Source organism: Nicotiana tabacum, chromosome 21, assembly GCF_000715075.1.
Source record: "Nicotiana tabacum cultivar K326 chromosome 21, ASM71507v2, whole genome shotgun sequence".
Taxonomy (NCBI): domain Eukaryota; kingdom Viridiplantae; phylum Streptophyta; class Magnoliopsida; order Solanales; family Solanaceae; genus Nicotiana; species Nicotiana tabacum.
Genome location: NC_134100.1, coordinates 26,114,301 through 26,131,306, shown reverse-complemented (window position 1 = coordinate 26,131,306; position 17,006 = coordinate 26,114,301). Strand labels below are relative to the sequence as shown.

The 17,006-nt window shown below is 36.5% G+C and overlaps 2 protein-coding genes across 2 annotated transcripts; both read right to left on the bottom strand.

Annotated features, from left to right (window-relative positions):
* Positions 1-781: 781 nt before the first annotated feature.
* LOC107781054 (uncharacterized) lies at positions 782-1,993 on the bottom strand. Its single transcript, XM_016601678.2, has one exon. It carries the CDS (start codon positions 1,991-1,993, stop codon positions 782-784), a length of 1,212 nt encoding a protein of 403 aa, XP_016457164.2.
* Positions 1,994-2,233: 240 nt separating this feature from the next.
* LOC142175168 (uncharacterized) lies at positions 2,234-2,902 on the bottom strand. The gene has a single exon (XM_075241747.1). The coding sequence runs from the start codon at positions 2,900-2,902 to the stop codon at positions 2,234-2,236; it is 669 nt and encodes a 222-aa protein (XP_075097848.1).
* Positions 2,903-17,006: the final 14,104 nt, after the last annotated feature.

Here is a 17,006-nt window from a genome sequence, read left to right as displayed (position 1 = left end):
TTGGAGTGCTCTGATACCATGCTAGACTCCATTAACGGAGTCAATCGAAGCAATTTTAAAATGAAAGAAAATCTAATCGAGAGAGAGAGAAAAGAGAGAAGAAGGAAAGATATTTTCTTATTATATTTTTCGGTCTCATTCTAGAATCATCTATTGAAGTATATAGTCAAACATGACTTTAGTTACAAATTGGACCGGGTCGTGTCCTATACAAAATTGGGCCCAAAGAATAAAATCAAAAGTACTGACTAAGCAAAGTAATGGTCCTGGTAGTTGATATATTATTCAGCCCAACACTTGATGGGGATTCATTGTCCCTTTATCAATCAAACTTTCTCTCTCATACCGGAACTACCCTCTGCAACTCCATCTTTAGCAGCAGTGGCGTACGCAGGATTTTTATTAGCGGTGTCACTATTTAATAGAGTGAACAATTGAATAAATTATTGTAATATAATATATCATATTTTAAAAAGACAACTTAAATTATATTAACGAAACACAATTTAAGCACGTAACTACAATTCTCCTCGACGAGTTTTCATGTTTTGAAATGTATCCATAATAGCCTCATTAGAAATATTACTAAATACTTCTTTTTCTATATAAGGCACCAAAAAACCACTCAAAAGCTCATCATTCATTCGATTACGCAAGTCAGTCTTAATCAACTTCATTGCTGAGAAAGCTCTTTCAATCGTAGCCGTAACAACTGGAAAAAGTAAAGCAAATTTCACTAGCCGGAATACAAGAGGATAAGTCCCATGCTTCTTTGTCTTTACTAGTTTCTTATAAAGATCACCAAGTCCTTAAGATCGAAAAACCTGTTGTCATGATCTCTGACATCAACAATGTAATTCTCAAGCTGAAAATGAAGGTCAACTATAGAATATTTATCAAAATCATCAGTATATAGCTTCGCTAATCTCAATATCTTTTCAATGTCAAAACTTGAAAAAGAGTTAACTGGGTTCAAGCAAGCAACTCTAAGAAGCAATTCAGTTGTCACCTCATCAAAGCGGTTATTGAGTTCTTGAAATTGCCAGTCAATAATTTTACAGAATACTACAGCATGGTAGTGATGAAAAAAATTGTACTCTGCAACTCTACGACGTGATCTTCTAAGGATAACATAAGGTTCATCAAAGTTAGGTATCAATATGTCATATTTGATACAAAACTTAGATACCTCATCAATAAGTGAAGCCCAACCTTTCTCTCTTAGAAGTTGCAATCGATCTTTTTCCACTCTAACAAGTATCATAGCATTTGCAATATCTTGCTCTTTCTTTTGAAAGGCAACATTAAGCTCATTTTTGATTGCTAAAATAGTGCGCATAAAATGCAACATGAAGACAATCTCAAATGTTAAACATGCTTTAAGGTATCCCTTTGCCTTACACTTTTCTTCAAAACGTGCATTAACAGCAATTGCATCAAGTACATCAATGATAGGGCCTAACATAAGAATAAAATTGTTAAAGGATTTGAAGTGAGAACCCCATCGAGTATCTCTAGCTCTAGCAAGACCTAATTCTTGATTTAAGCCCCTACCAGTTTCAAGCTCACTTTTACGTAATGCTTCTTCAATTTCTTCCACTTGAAATTCGCGAAGTTCATCTCTACGCTTGAAATAAGATCTCGCCATATTTAAGATATCGGAAACAACCAATAAAAGTTCTTGCACTTCATCACATCTTTTAGACACTGCAACAAGAGTTAGTTGAAGCTGATGAGCAAAACAATGAATAGAATGGGCACCTTTACTTTCTTTTTGCATCAAGATTTTAAGCTCATTTATATCACCTTGCATATTGCTTGCTCCATCGTAACATTGTCCCCGTATGGAAGATGGACTTAAAGAATGTTGAGCAAGTAAACCAATAATTCCATTCTTTAGAGACAAAGTAATAGTTTCACGAACATGAACAATACCAATAAATCGCTCCATCACACTTCCCCTTCTATCAACATACCTCAAAATAATAGCCATTTGCTCCTTACATGACACATCACGAGATTCATCAACTAATATGGAAAAGTGATCATTATTTAAATCCTCAATGATACATTTAACTGTTTCTATCTTACATGCAGTAATAATATCCTTTTGAATGTATGGAGAAGTCAATTGATTATTCTTTGGAGCTTTTTTAAATACATCGGCAACACGATCACACCTTTTAGTATACCATCTAAGAAGTTCAACATAGTTACCTCTATTGAGAGATGATTAATCTTCACGATGTCCTCGAAATGATAATCCTTGGTGTAAAAGATATCTTATCACATCAACTGCAGCCTCTAAACGAATCCGATATTCTAGCTTTTGTTGATCAGATTGTTTAGCAAGTACACTTTGAATGAATTGTTTTTGTCTCAACAAATCATTACTTTTCTTTCTTGACTGATTATGAATACTATTGGGTCCACTAATATGCATATCAGATCTATACTTCTTGTTCCAACTTGTAAATCCTACGCTTGAAAATACATCTCCTCCCCCTTGTTTGATGCATTCATCTTGAAACAAATAACAATAGAAGCAAAAAGCTGCATCTATTGTTACGCTATACTTCAACCAACCATATTCAGAAAACCATTGAGGATTAAAGGGACACAATTTACCATAAAAATTTCTTTGAGGAAATTTGTGCTCTCGAGGTTGGAAAGCACCTCTTTGAAGATATGTTCTTCGTATTGCATCACGGTCATTTGGATGATATTTTAGAATTGTTAATCTTTCCCCGGGATCAACTTCTAACGTGTCTAAATTAACTCTTTCACTGTGTTGATGTTGCTCTTGTTCCGACTCATTAGTCCTTTCTTCCAAATTAGATAAATCTTGAGATGTTGAACTTGAATTTAGAATTTTGGAAGTTGCAGTATAGAATCTCTTCATTGTAATTCTCTGAATCAAAAATTTAAGTATCCACTTTATTCAAAGATTACTACTACAATTTTGTAATACTCTTATTTGTTTTTCTAGATAACTTAAACTCTTAATTTTGTTATCTAATAACTTGGTCTATTACAGAAAACGACAATCACTATTCATCGAGCTAAGCAAGTGATGAATAGTAGATTGATCAGCACGACAATAATTTATAATTAACAACTTCGTTAACTCCCAAAATCATTAAATACACCAAAAAATTAATTATAAATTCAAATTACAAAGTAGATTCACAGTTCTATTCATAAAGAAATAAAAAAAATAAAAGTATAAGTACTTAATAAAAAACTATCATCGAAAGAGACAAAGAATTAGTACTAACCTGATGCAATTTAGCTTCTTTGGGGTTTAAAAATTGAAAAGTGGGCAGCAGTACTTTTTATGCTAATTGAGGGCAAAAAATTGCTTTTAAAGTGGGCAGCAGTTCCTAATTCAGAAAGGTTTTCAATAAATTAGGGTCAAGTAGTTTTTATGCTAATTGAGGGCAAAGAATTGTTTTTAAAGTGGGCAACAATTCCTATTTCTGAAAGGTTTTTAACAAATTAGGGTCAAGTAGTTTTTAAATACAGCCCATAATTTTAGTAATAGGCCCCCGTAACTAGTAGCCAAGGGAGTCAAGGGAAAACACGCAAAAAACTATTTGAGCCAAGGGAGTTTGATCCCTTGACGTCTCACAGCCAATGGAAGCCATCAACCGCTGGACTAATCAGCTGTTTCATACAAGTGGTTTCTCTTTTAATAATTTTATCTTATATTACTGTTTTACTTATATATATATATATATATATATATATATATATATATATATATATATATATATATATATATAATAAAATAAAACAAATTCGAAAATATTTTCCTTCTTCTTTAAAAATTGAAAAGAAATTTCAATCTTTCATTTCGAAATATTCGAGGTCTCATGAACTACTACTAAAAACCAACTTTTTTTGTTTTTTTGTGAACAAACAATAATCGGTCAGGCCTATAGCTGGATCCTTTTAGATCTACTAGTCAGCTGGCCCCAGCCGTGTAAGTAACTCAGTGAGTGTTTTCTAAGAAGGACTTGAAAGAAGAAAATGAAATAGGAACAACCGCGCTGGTAGTAATAGATCGTTACGCCAAAGAACCCTAACAAATGATGATTCAGACGAGATTCGACATTTTTGAACCAAGAAATGCTCGGTTTCCATTTCAGTTGTAGGTGTAACCAACCAGCTATTAAGGATATGACAGAAAGAAATAATAGAAAAAGAGCGTCAGTATAAAGATCTTCACTTTTTTATCACCCTAATTCTCTTGTTGGCTTTGATACCATGAAATAAAATAGAGAAAAAGACCTTCAAGAGAATAAATAAATAAATAGGACTGGAACAAATATGCCCCAAACATAAAACGATTATACCTCACCCAAAGGTGTGACTTAAATGTCAGGGTTCAATACACATGGTTATACATATCTTTTATATTACTATTGTTTATTAATATTGATAAGTGATAACTATGTTACTTAAATTATTTTGAATTAGTTTTTATACATAAGAAGATAAGTACGTTATATGTACAAGAAGATGTACATTATATATAGCATTGTATTTATTATCAGGGAAACGGGGTCAAAATACCCCTCTACTATGCGAAAATGATAAGGGAAACGGGGTCAAAATACCCCTCTACTATGCAAAAATGATCACTTATGCCCTCCGTTATACTTTCGATCCATCATTGCCCCGGTTGTTACAAAACTGGCACAAAAATACCCTTCCTCCGTTTGGTCACCAAGTGGTATTCCACCTCACCACCCCCAACCTTATCACTAAATCGAGTGATTTAGCAGTTATCAACATTATTCATGAGTACTCGATTTGATCTCAAAAAAAGTAATGGAATTTTTAAGAAATCAAAGGCTAAACAATCAGAATAAAAAAATTATTTGGAAATTGTAAAGTGAGTTTGCAACAATTAAGACAAGAAAAGAAGATGAAACACCATTCAAAGTGCAACTTTTTTGCGCTCTTCTATAACCAAAGAAAAAGAAAAAGAAAATGAAAAAAACCATGTGTTTATTGATCTTTAGAAAATCGCCACCTCTGGCGGATAATTCAAACGTCAATCTTCTTGTAAAAAAAATTACTTGATAGACAGAAAATAAAACTTATAGACGGATCTACAATCTAATAATCCATATTAAGCAACTCCAAAAAAAGTTGTCTTCGCACAAAAAATGGATAATTATACATGTAAACCCACAATGTATTATCAATGCCCAAAAATAGTTCAAAAAGAAAGCAGCGCATCATCCATTCTTGAGAAATTTAAATTAGTCAATTAGTCACATACTAAGGCAATCCATTTACTTTATTTACCAGTACACATACAAGAAATAGACACGTAATAGGTGTCAAAGGAAAGGAAAAAAGATCAAGCCTTTATTCCAAGATAAATGGTCTCAACAGTGATGGTAACAAAATCGATACTTGAATTAGAATACGCCATTACGCTCAGCTTATCTGTATCTAGAGGTGATGATTGTTGTGGTTGAATGAAGGGATAAGTGGTGATGGAAGAAGAAGTGGGACGATTGGGATAAAATTGGGATGGGGGCAGCAAGGTGGCACCTTGGCATCCACCTCAGCAAAATGTCAGGTCATGTGGCCATGGTGGAGGATCCAAACGGAGGAAGGGTATTTTCGCACCAGTTTTGTAATGGCAGGGGCAATGGTGGACTGAAAGTATAACAGAGGGAATAAGTGATCCTTTTCACATAGTAGAGGAGTATTTTTGACTCTTTTCCCTTGTTATAATATACATCAAGAAATTGAATAAAGTGGTCCAAGATTATTGCAGCGAAGGAGATGCCTCTTCGTCATGGGTTCCTTAAGTAAAAAACCAAAAGGACCAAATTCTATGGAAAATTTATTATCCGTAGTAAATTTGTGAATACTTAATAAATTGGTGGAAATATGAGGACCAATTAAAATATATCTAAGCGAAAAGCGAGAAAATCATAAAAGAAGTAGTTATAGAGAGTATCATGTCCAGTGTAGGAGATAGGAAGTAGAGTTCCATTATCCACAACTACACGATCCAAGCTACTGTATGGAGTAACTGAGGATAAATTGGATGCATTTGGAGTCATGTGTGAAGTTTCTCTGGTATCCACAAATCAAGAGGCATCACTGAGTGAAGAAAAGAAGTAGTTAGAACTAATGTCTGACACAAAGGCCTTAGAATTTAAAGACGGACAATCGCGAACAGTGTGGTGTGGCTAATGGCAAAGTTGGCGGTAAAGATTCACATTACTAGGTTGATAGGGAATGAAGCAATAGGATAAGAAATTGGAGGAGGACCTAGAATGGAAGACATACATAGACGAGGAGTGAATTCTTGAGGCTCAACATTAAAAGATTTGGTATTTCCTTGAGTGTGTCGGCCTCGACCACGTAAACCATTGGAATAACACCCACTATTGTTATTACGACCACGACCATAAGAGGAACAAGATTATTGCTTGGCCACAAAAGTAGTGGTGGAATTATCCTTAGAAGAACTAGAGAGACTAGTTAATTGGGCTTCTTGAAGAAAAAAGTAAAGAGAGTGCTTCAATAAAGGTAGGAAGAGAAACACGAATAGAGATAGAGGTGCTCACAGACATATATTCTGGAGTTAATCTAGAAAGTATTTGTAGAACAAGATCACATTAAAAAATTGGATTGCTTATGGACGTCAATGCATCTGCAATGGACTTGAGACGATGGATATATTCATTAATTGAAAGATTACCTTTCTTAAGGTTGTGAAACTGGACTTTCAGTTGAAGTGTCCGAGAACTGACTTGATCACGGAATAAACGCTCGATTTGAAGCCACGCATCTCTAGAAGTGAGAGAATTATTTGGCTTGATAATATCTTGAAGAATCTCTTGAGAAATATTTGCTTGAATCTACGAAAGAATAATGGAGTCAAGTTGAATCCATTGTTGAAAGGAAGGATTCTAGATAGAGGTAACTTCATCACGAAGAATAGTAGGAGCAGGACACGAAAAACTTCCAGCAATAAATCCATAAACACCATCACCTTTGAAGACTGGTAAGAGAAGCTCTCTCCATAACATATAGTTTGTAAAGTCAAGAACAGTAGGAACAAGATTTTTAATGTTGGAGATAAAAATAGCATAGGGAGAGGATGGAATAAAGGAGGAAGCATTAGTCATGGAGGTTGGGGATGTAGGAACTGATTCATTAGAGGAGTTGGGAGTCATGATTCAACAGAAGAGAAAAACAAAACCTAGACTTCTCATACCATGAAACTGCCTACTGGTTTTGTTCATCCATAATTTTCTCATTATATTTGTCGGTTGATCAAAATTATTTATGGATTAAATCAAGCCCACGGGCATGGTTTCATATAGAGTAATAGATATCAAAATATCATGTCTGGTCCTTCTCTTTTTATTTACAAAAATAACTCAAATATTGCTATTATTCTTCTCTATGTTGATGATATTCTCCCCAATGCCTCTTCTAATTTGTTACTTAGATCTTTAATTCATACTCTCAAGTCCGAGTTTTCAGTGAATGACTTAGGGATAGTTAATTATTTTCTTGGTATTTCTATAATTGCTCGCAATATCCAAGTATGTTAAAAAACTTCTCAGTCATGCAAATCTGCTTTCTTCCAAACCAGTTTCAACTTCTCTTTCTCCTGTGTCACTACTTCATTCTGTAGATTTTGCTCCCTTTTCTGATCCTACTCTTTACAGAAGTCTTGTTGGTAGTCTCAAAGACTTAACCTTCACCCGTCTAGATATTGCTTTTGTTGTTAATCAAGTGTCTCAATTTATGCATTCTCTTTCGAACATTCATTATACTGCTATCAAAAGAATCCTACGTTATTTTCAAGGTTCCCTGGATCATGGTTTATTTATTTTCTGGTGGTTCTATTGACAATTTAAAATATTATAGTGATGCGGACTGGGCTGGCTGCCCTACCACTCATCGATCTACTTTGGCCTAATGTATCTTTCTTGGCCCTAATCTTATTTTCTGGTCTTCTAAGAAGCAAAATGTTATTTCTAGATCATGCTGAAGCTGAATATAGAGTAGTTGCTCATGCCACTACTGAAAGCACGTGGCTACTTTCGCTACTACGAGAACTCCATGTTTCTCTTTCTTCACCTTCTACAATTTTTTGTGACAATATTAGCAATTTTTATTTGGCACAAAATCTTATTCAACACGCTCGTACTAAGTTCGATTCAGGTGGATGAATCAAATCAATAAGCTTTTTGATTGATTCTGGGCACAGTTTTGAGTTCTTTCTTTGGAAGTAGTGAATGTGGTAAGGTGTATAACCATTACCATTTCATTTAGTCATTAAAGGGGTATTTTCCCTACTTTTCTTTCTAGGCACGGGATTTCATTCCCCTAGTGCTTTCTGTCCTTCTAAGGAGTTAAAGCGAGATTGAATACTCTAAGTTGAGTGTAAGGATAAGGTCGATATAGTCTTGGCAATCCATCTACCTTGTTTGTGAGGTATTTTTATTAGAATTCACATTATTATTGAAATTGATGTTCATTTTGTTCGTGAAAAAATTGTCTCGAGTGCTCTCCAAGTTCAATATGTCCCTAGCCAAGATCAACTTGCTGATTTATTGACCAAAGCACTTCTATCACCACAGATATTGTTTTTACGCGACAAGATCTGTATTCTTTCAGGCCGAGCATCATTTCAGGAGGAGTGATAAGTGATAACTATGTTACCTAAAATTATTTGAATTAGTCTTTGTATTTAAGAAGATACGAAAATATTACTTATTTCATATTGGGGTATAAATGTACGAGTTGGGTCAAATTTGAATCGATCAAAATGACTATGTCATTAGACGGATCATGACCTTAATTTTCCTAAAATCTACTCGGTTAAAATAGATTAAGTTAAGGTTGACTGAATAACGACCATCCCATAACTATTAAAATTAAAACAACAATGTGCTTATGGAATTGAAACACACTGCTGTTGATGAAACTCGAATAATATAGAAAAGAGCTATTGCTAGCACGTCCTTGCAAAGGATTATTTTTGACACGCACCGAACCTGGGCCTCAACGCAACACGACATCCGGTGCCTGACTACATGCGACCGAGCAAACCAGCTGGTTGGCTGAATCAACATGTGATATCATAACATCCTGAATGCGGAAGATAAACTAACACATGCTGATATACTGATAGTGATAAATCAAGTACGGAAACACTATTATAAGTCTAAAATATATCTGTAGCCAACATTACTTAACATGAAAAGACTACACTAGCGTTTAGACATAGATTTGATTCAAACTTGAAATATAGTTTTTGAAGTTCTGTTGAAAAATAATTTTTGAAAGTTGAAGTTGTGTTTGGACATGCATTTTATTTGAAGAAAAGTTGAAGTTTTGTGAGAGGAAGAAAAAGTCACCCAAAAACCGCCCTAAACTAGTTTTTCGGAAATCAAAATATTTTGAAATTATTTTTCCCAAAACATGATCATATTTTATAAACAAATAATATTTTTAATTTTTTTTTTGAAAAAATAAAGCCAAAATCTATTGCCAAACGGGAGCTACAACTCTATCTAACTATTACACTAGTCTATGAAGCCTCTAATGAAGTACTGAGAACACTGACTGTCTATAAATACTGAAAGACTGTAAGTAATGACAATGCTCCGAAAGAACCGAGGCTCACCAAATAGCTAGTACAAGAATCCTAGTGCTTTGAATTGTCAACCAGTAAATCATTATCTGCATCGTGAGATGCAGGCCCTGGGCGAAAGGGACGTTAGTAAATTTGAATTACACTATGTGTAAAACAACTGAAAGAAAGAACTATAAATGCTGAAACCGAAACTGAGCTGATAATTGATAACTGAAATGATAACTAATAACTGAACAAAGGAAGTAAGAATATGAATACTCCCTCTTCTGAATTATGAATCACCTTTATCTATATAAACTACGGCCTCGGGCATAATATATATGTGCACAAGATACGGCCTAAGGCGAAAGTATATGTATATATAACTATGGCCTCAGGCCCAAAGATGCGTAAAGCATAAACTACGGCCTCAGGCCCAAACATGCATAAAGCATAAACTACGGCCTCAGGCCTAAATAAAGGTGTTCAACATTTAGGGATTTGAATTCAGGTACTAAGAATCACATTTTAATATGTAATGCTTAAATACTGAATCATATTGAGATACATGATACTAGAATACTGAATACGAATAGACTAAGACATGTATTCATGAACTGATTACGAAAACTAAAACTTTAACTGTTTATGACATGCTGAGTAACCTAGACTGAGACTCGTGGGCATCAAACACAAGTCTATATTGATTATGAACTGAGCTCACGACGTTAGGGATGAAAGTCATGAACGAATTACGAAGTTAGAGAATAAAAGTTCTGCAACTATTCAAAAAACTAGGCTTAACTATATTTATGAGGCAATTAGTAACGTTGTAAAAGAAACATAGTGTAGGGAGAATTATTAACATTCCCAAAGATAGAGAGTTAGTCTCACATACCTTAACTTCCTGCTCTTGAGCGTAATACAACGTTCGCCCACCCTTTCAACTTTAATCTATAGAAATACAAGTCAAAGGGATTCCATATTAGCAATAACACTCATTTTTTAGTTACTTAAGCATTTTCTCAAATACTTGATGGGTATAAAACTTCATAACCCTTATTAATGGTATTTCTACACCCAATAACCCATTCTCTTGCTCCTATAAAATTCTAAAATCTCAAATTTCTTATAATCAATACCATTCTTCATCACCCATAAGATAAACAAGACCCTTAATCAATAATCAACAAACCAATAATCATTCATGCTTTTCTATCAAACCTATCAACTCATATCTCATGAACTTAGAATCTATAATCATTAATCCAATACTATAATCAATTAGAGCGTGAAGATATTACCTTTTCAATCCTCTTAAATTTGAGTTTTAGGGTTTCTTTTTTCAATAATGTTGTCCTAATAGAATATCTAATGATTTGAAGGGCTTGCCCATGTTGATAAGGTATTGGAGAATTGAAATTAACTTAGAATCACCATTAGAACTCACCTTGGATGCTGGAGGGACCTTTGAGGAGTTAGGTTCTTGAGAGCTTCCTTTTCAAGAGTAAGTTTTTGTGTTTTGGGGTGTGAGGGATGAAGTAGGGCTTATAAAACGGCTTCCCAGATGTGCCCCAATGCAGCTGAAGGCCCAACCGCGCACCTGAACGTGCATCAAAAGCAGTAGAAATGTCCCAAGTATGAGGCCGCGCACAGGACCAACTGGATACAGACTTGGGCATGCATACTGTGTATTGTCCAGTAAAACACACATAACGTTTTTCAGAGTGGTCCGTTAGGGTTCCATAAAATATCATTAAAATGTATTTCAAAGGGTTACAACTTTCATGTTTTAGGTTTTCCTAAATTCCTAATAGATATTCACTAAATCCTGCTAGACGATAGACATTCCATAAACTTAGTCGATTTTATCGAATCTTATGCACCTCACTCTCCGTCTTGATTCCAAAACAACTATTTCCACCCATACTCATTCCGATAAGACAGCATATGTCTAAAATGTCACATTAATACTCATTTAACACATCCACACCTAGTCCAAATTTATGGAATGTTACACTATCTCCCCTTTGGGATCATTCGTCCTCGAATGATTGTCCTGACTATAACTACAGATAACTCTGGACCTTAAACGGATCTAAAGGAAACATCTGAACACTGAACTTTTATGAACACTTGCATACTAAACTAAATGAATACATGATTACTGAACTGCTGAGATACTGAACTGAATGACTATCGCATTGACTCAATATTGAGCTGACTGAATACTGAAAGACATGGAGATTATAACATAAGGTCCAAATGAAAAGGTTAATTACCTTCAACATTTCTCTGAAACACCTGCCAGCTATCATAGCATATCACAAGCCTCACAGGGCATCATAATGCACATAACATGAAACATATATGTGAATATTGGTCTGCCATGGATACGTGAATACTGAATTAACATGGATATATGAATACTGTAGTGGAACGAATATCTAATTATTGAACTGACATGAGTATCTAAGTACTGAACTGATATGGGTATTTGAGTACTGAACTGATATGAGTATCTGAGTACTAGAAACTTGAATTTTGTAATATGACACGTGAAATACTGGGTGTACATCCACCAATTTTGGTGGAAACTCTAACTCATAAGCTACTCGTCCGACCTTTCGTAGGATCCTATACGGCCCGATGTATCTGGTACTAAGCTTTCCTTTCTTCCCAAATCTTATAACAAATTTCATAGGCGAAACTTTTAGAAATGCCCCATTAAATCATGCTTTCAAAATGAGCGAGACAATCCTATTATAAAGTCCATATTTACCATCTACACTAACGAATATGTGTATCATGAGATAAACACTTAGTTTTTTGCTGCTCGACCTTCACTTGCTGACAATTTAGATATTTGGCCACAAATTGTGTGATGTTCTTTTTCATGTCGTTCCACTAATAAATCTCCTTAAGATTATGATACATCTTTGGGGAACCCAGGTGGATAAAATACCTGGAATTATGGGCTTCTAACATGTTCCTCTCGCTAAGTCCATGTATGGTTGGAACACACAATCTATCTTGGTACCTCAAAGTACCATCATCTCCCCTTGCTCAAAATCCATCGTCTTATGCTTGTGAATCCCCCTCTTTCAACTGCAAAAAGTATGGATCATCAAACCGTTTCTCCTTTACTTCGGCTACTAAGGAGGAACAAGTCATGTTTTGGACAATAACTCCACCATCTTCGGAGTCTAAAAGTCGAACTCCTAGCTTGGCTATGCGGTGAACTTCTTTCACCATATTTCTATTGTCCGCCTAAACCATGAGCTATACTTCCCATATTGATTATATTTTCTTAAGCACTTCCTGAAAACACTTATAGTATTATTGTGAGCTAAGTCTTTGACCAGTACTCCAAAGATTAAATTCTCATGCAATGGAACTACCCTCATGATACATAATTGGGCATGATTTTATAAATTTTATATCCCATGCTAACTATGCGGGTTTCAAATCTCCAACTGGACTTAATGGCGATTTTCACATCTCTCCTTAGACCAAAGATTAAGGTCTTGTAGTTGCGGATCCTTCTCTTATGTTGGGATCCGAACAACCTTCCTTATCTTCTGCAATTCTTTGCACCTTATGTCAATGAAAACTCATCTTCTGACTTACTTCAGAGCAATTCTTGTTACTAGAAAAAACCAAATTACTTACATAAACGGAAAGATAATTATTCACAACTATCATATACAATATTAATAATTTAACTCTACTCATACTGTCAATCTTAGGGAACCCCCCCCCCCCATTTTCGATAACTCTTAAAGGCTATTCTTCTATAGCTTGCTCTGTTACTACTGAGCAGATTTGTTTTCTTACACTGGCACTAAACTTCGGGTTTAACTTAAACTCTGTGTGTTCTAACACGCGTAAATGTTTCAAAATGTTACCTGTTGATTAGTTTTAATTATCACGACCCTAAACCGAACATGGTCGTGATGGCGCCTATCGTGAAACAAGGCTAGCCGACACAAATCCCCAAACCAATTAACAGTTATAAAAATTCATGCTTAAGTCATTAATAAGTGATAAATCCCAAAATAGAGTGAAATAGAACAAATGCGGAAACAAACATAGCCCGACATCAGGGTGTCACCAGTCATGAGCATCTAAACATCTATCTAAGAGTATAAAAAAGGTCTACACAGTTTATTACTAAGCTAGTGCAAGGAAAATAAAGATAGGAAGGAGAAGCACTAGGCTGCGAACGCCGAGCAGCTACCTAGTGAACTCCGAATAGCCTGCTGGACGCAATCAGCCCTTACTAGCGTGACCCGAGACTCCTGAATCTGTGCACAGGGTGTAGGGAGTAGTGTGAGTACGCCAACTCAGTATGTAATAAAAGTAAAGGCAGTTGAGCGATAAGAAAACACGTAAATCACAGCAAAATGCTACAAAGAGGCAATATAACACCAGAATAATGTAATAAAACAATAAAAGCTCGTAGAAACATCTTAGTTTAGTAAAAATCTCTTTAAAACATCTTTTAGCAGTTTAAACGAGTAAATGAAAAAGTAGTGAGAAAAGATAGACACATAAAGTCAGCCCCTCGGACAAAATACCAACAGAATCAGCCCTTCGGGCTATCTCACAATCACTCGTATCAGCCCCTCAGGCAATAACATGGAATAACATCAGCCCCACGGACTACACCACATCTCACACTGGGTACCCGCGCTCACTAGGAGTGTACAGACTCCGGGAGGGGCCCCTTATGGCCCAAGCACAATATCAAGCCATCTCGTGGCATAATCAAACAGGCTCTCGGCCTCCTATCAAGCCACCTCGTGGTGTACAACTCAGGCCCTCGACCTAAAAATCATGAATCATCACAATACTGCTGAGGCACGCAACTCGATCCCATAATAACCTCACAACACAGGCCCTCGGCCCTACTCAGTCAGAAATCTCTAAAAGCCACTCGGGCACAGTAAAATATGATGCTCAACCCAAAATATCATTTAAGATGTCAAAATAGCGTAAACATGGCTAAGTTATAAAAATATTAGAATATAGTATGACTGAGTACAAATATAAAGTCAAGACAATGTGGAATAGTAGTAAAAATCCCATAAGGGTCCAAAACAGCTGGCACGAGGCCCAAATATGGCATTCAGCCCAAAATATGATGATAGCAAAAAATTTCAATCAAATATGCAGTTAAACAGTCATACGGGACGGACAAAGTCGCAATCCCCAACGGTGCACAACCCCACGCTCGTCTTCTAGTGTGTGTGTCACCTCAGAATAGCACAACAATCTGAAATACGGGGTTTCATACCCTCAGGACAGCATTTACAATCATTACTTACCTCTATCCGGTCCAAACTCTAGCCCGTGATGCCTTTGCCCCACGAATCGGCCTCCGGATGCTCCAAATCTAACCAAAATCAGTACATAACTATAAAATATGCTAAGGGAACAAAGCCCACTCGAAAGTAATCAAACTACAACACAAATTCCAAAATTCGCCAAACTCGACCCCCCGCGCCCATGTCTCAGATTCCGATAAAAATCACAATACTAAAATCCTTACGCCCTCACGAGTTCATACATATCAAATACACCAAAATTCAACCACAAATGACCCCTCAAATCTCTAGATTTAGGTCTCCAATTTCCAAGCCCTAACTTCCAATTTTTAGGCTTAAATTCCACAAATTCCATGATTAATTAGGTAGAAATCACATTAGGATTGAGTATTAAGTCCATAAATCTTACTCCAAGTGTTCCCCCTTGATTATCTCTTCAATCCTCCTCAAAAAACTCTAAAATCACCCAACAATGATGAAACTTAGACCCAAAATCGTGGATATAGCCTTTTAAAACATTCTGCCCAGCTATTCAAAATCCTTCTTCGCGAACGCGGTCAACGCCTCGCGTTCGTGAAGCACAAACTTATGTTGACCACTTTTTCCTTCATCGCGTTTGCGACTCCCTGTATGCGAACATGAAGTCTTAACTTCCCAACTCACCGCGAACGCGATGAACAAATCAAGCTGGACCCAGTTGCTCACCTTTCCTCTACGCGAACGCGGCAAATCCCTCGCGAACACGATGACCATTGATCTCAACCCTTCGCGATCGCGGGACCACCTTCGCAAACGCGAATGCCAACTTCACAGCCTCACATCCCAACCCTTCACGAATGGGGGACATGCATCGCGAACTCGAAGGTCAAAAACCTGCAACACCAACAGCAGTTTTTCTGCAATTTCCTTCAACATGAAGTGATCTGTTTAACCACCCGAAACTCCCCCGAGGCCCTCGAGACCTCAACTAAACATGACAACATATCCCATAACATCATTCATACTTGTTCCAACCTTCGGAATGCTTAAAACAACGTCAAAACACCATATTTGCATCGGATTCAAGCCTAAGAATCCCAAAAACTTCCAAATTCCGCTTTCGATCAAAAAGTCTATCAAACCACGTCCGAATGACCTCAAATTTTGCACACACATCCCAAATGACACAACGGACCTATTGCAACTCTCTGAATTCATTCCGACCCCTATATCAAAATCTCACCTACCAACCAGAAAATGCCAAAATTCCAATTTCGCCAATTCAAGCCTAAATCTACTCCGGACCGCTAAAACACATTCCGATCACTCTCCTAAGTCCCAACTCACCTCCCAAAGCTATCTGAACCATCAAAATTCACATCTGAGCTCATTGTCACATAAGTCAACATCCAGTTGATTTTTCCAACTTAAGGTCACTCTGAAGAGACTAAGTGCTCAAACCTTACCAAAACCTGTCCGAACCTGAGCCAACCAACCTGATAACACATAATACAGCTGAACAAGGCAATAAGAAGCAGAAATTGGCGAAACAGAGCGGTAACTCATGAAACGACCGGTCAGGTCGTTACATCCTCCCCTCTTAAACAAACGTTCGTCCTCAAACGAGTCAAGAAACATACCTAAAGCCTCAAACATGTGAGGATATCTGCTCCGCATCTCCCGCTTGGTCTCCCAGGTAGCCTCATCCACGGGACGACCTCTCCACTACACTTTCAGTAAAGCTATATCCTTTGACCATAACTTTCAAACCTGATGCTCCAAAATAGTCATTGGCTCCACATCGTAAGTCAAATCACCATCTAATTGAACCGTGTTGAAATCCAAAACCTGAGACGGATTGCCAATACACTTTCGGAGCATCGAAACATGAAATACAGGATGTACACTTGATAAGCTGGGTGGCAAAACAAGCTCATAAGCCACCTCCCCAATCCTCCGAAGTACCTCAAAAGGCTCAATGAACTGAGGACTCAATTTACCCTTCTTCCCAAACATCATAACACCCTTCATGGGTGAAATCTTCAACAGGACCTTCTCACCAACCA

Coding starts and splice junctions, on each gene's coding strand:
- LOC107781054 (XM_016601678.2), bottom strand. CDS start 1,993: ATGGCTATTATTTTGAGGTATGTTGATAGAAGGGGAAGTGTGATGGAG.
- LOC142175168 (XM_075241747.1), bottom strand. CDS start 2,902: ATGAAGAGATTCTATACTGCAACTTCCAAAATTCTAAATTCAAGTTCA.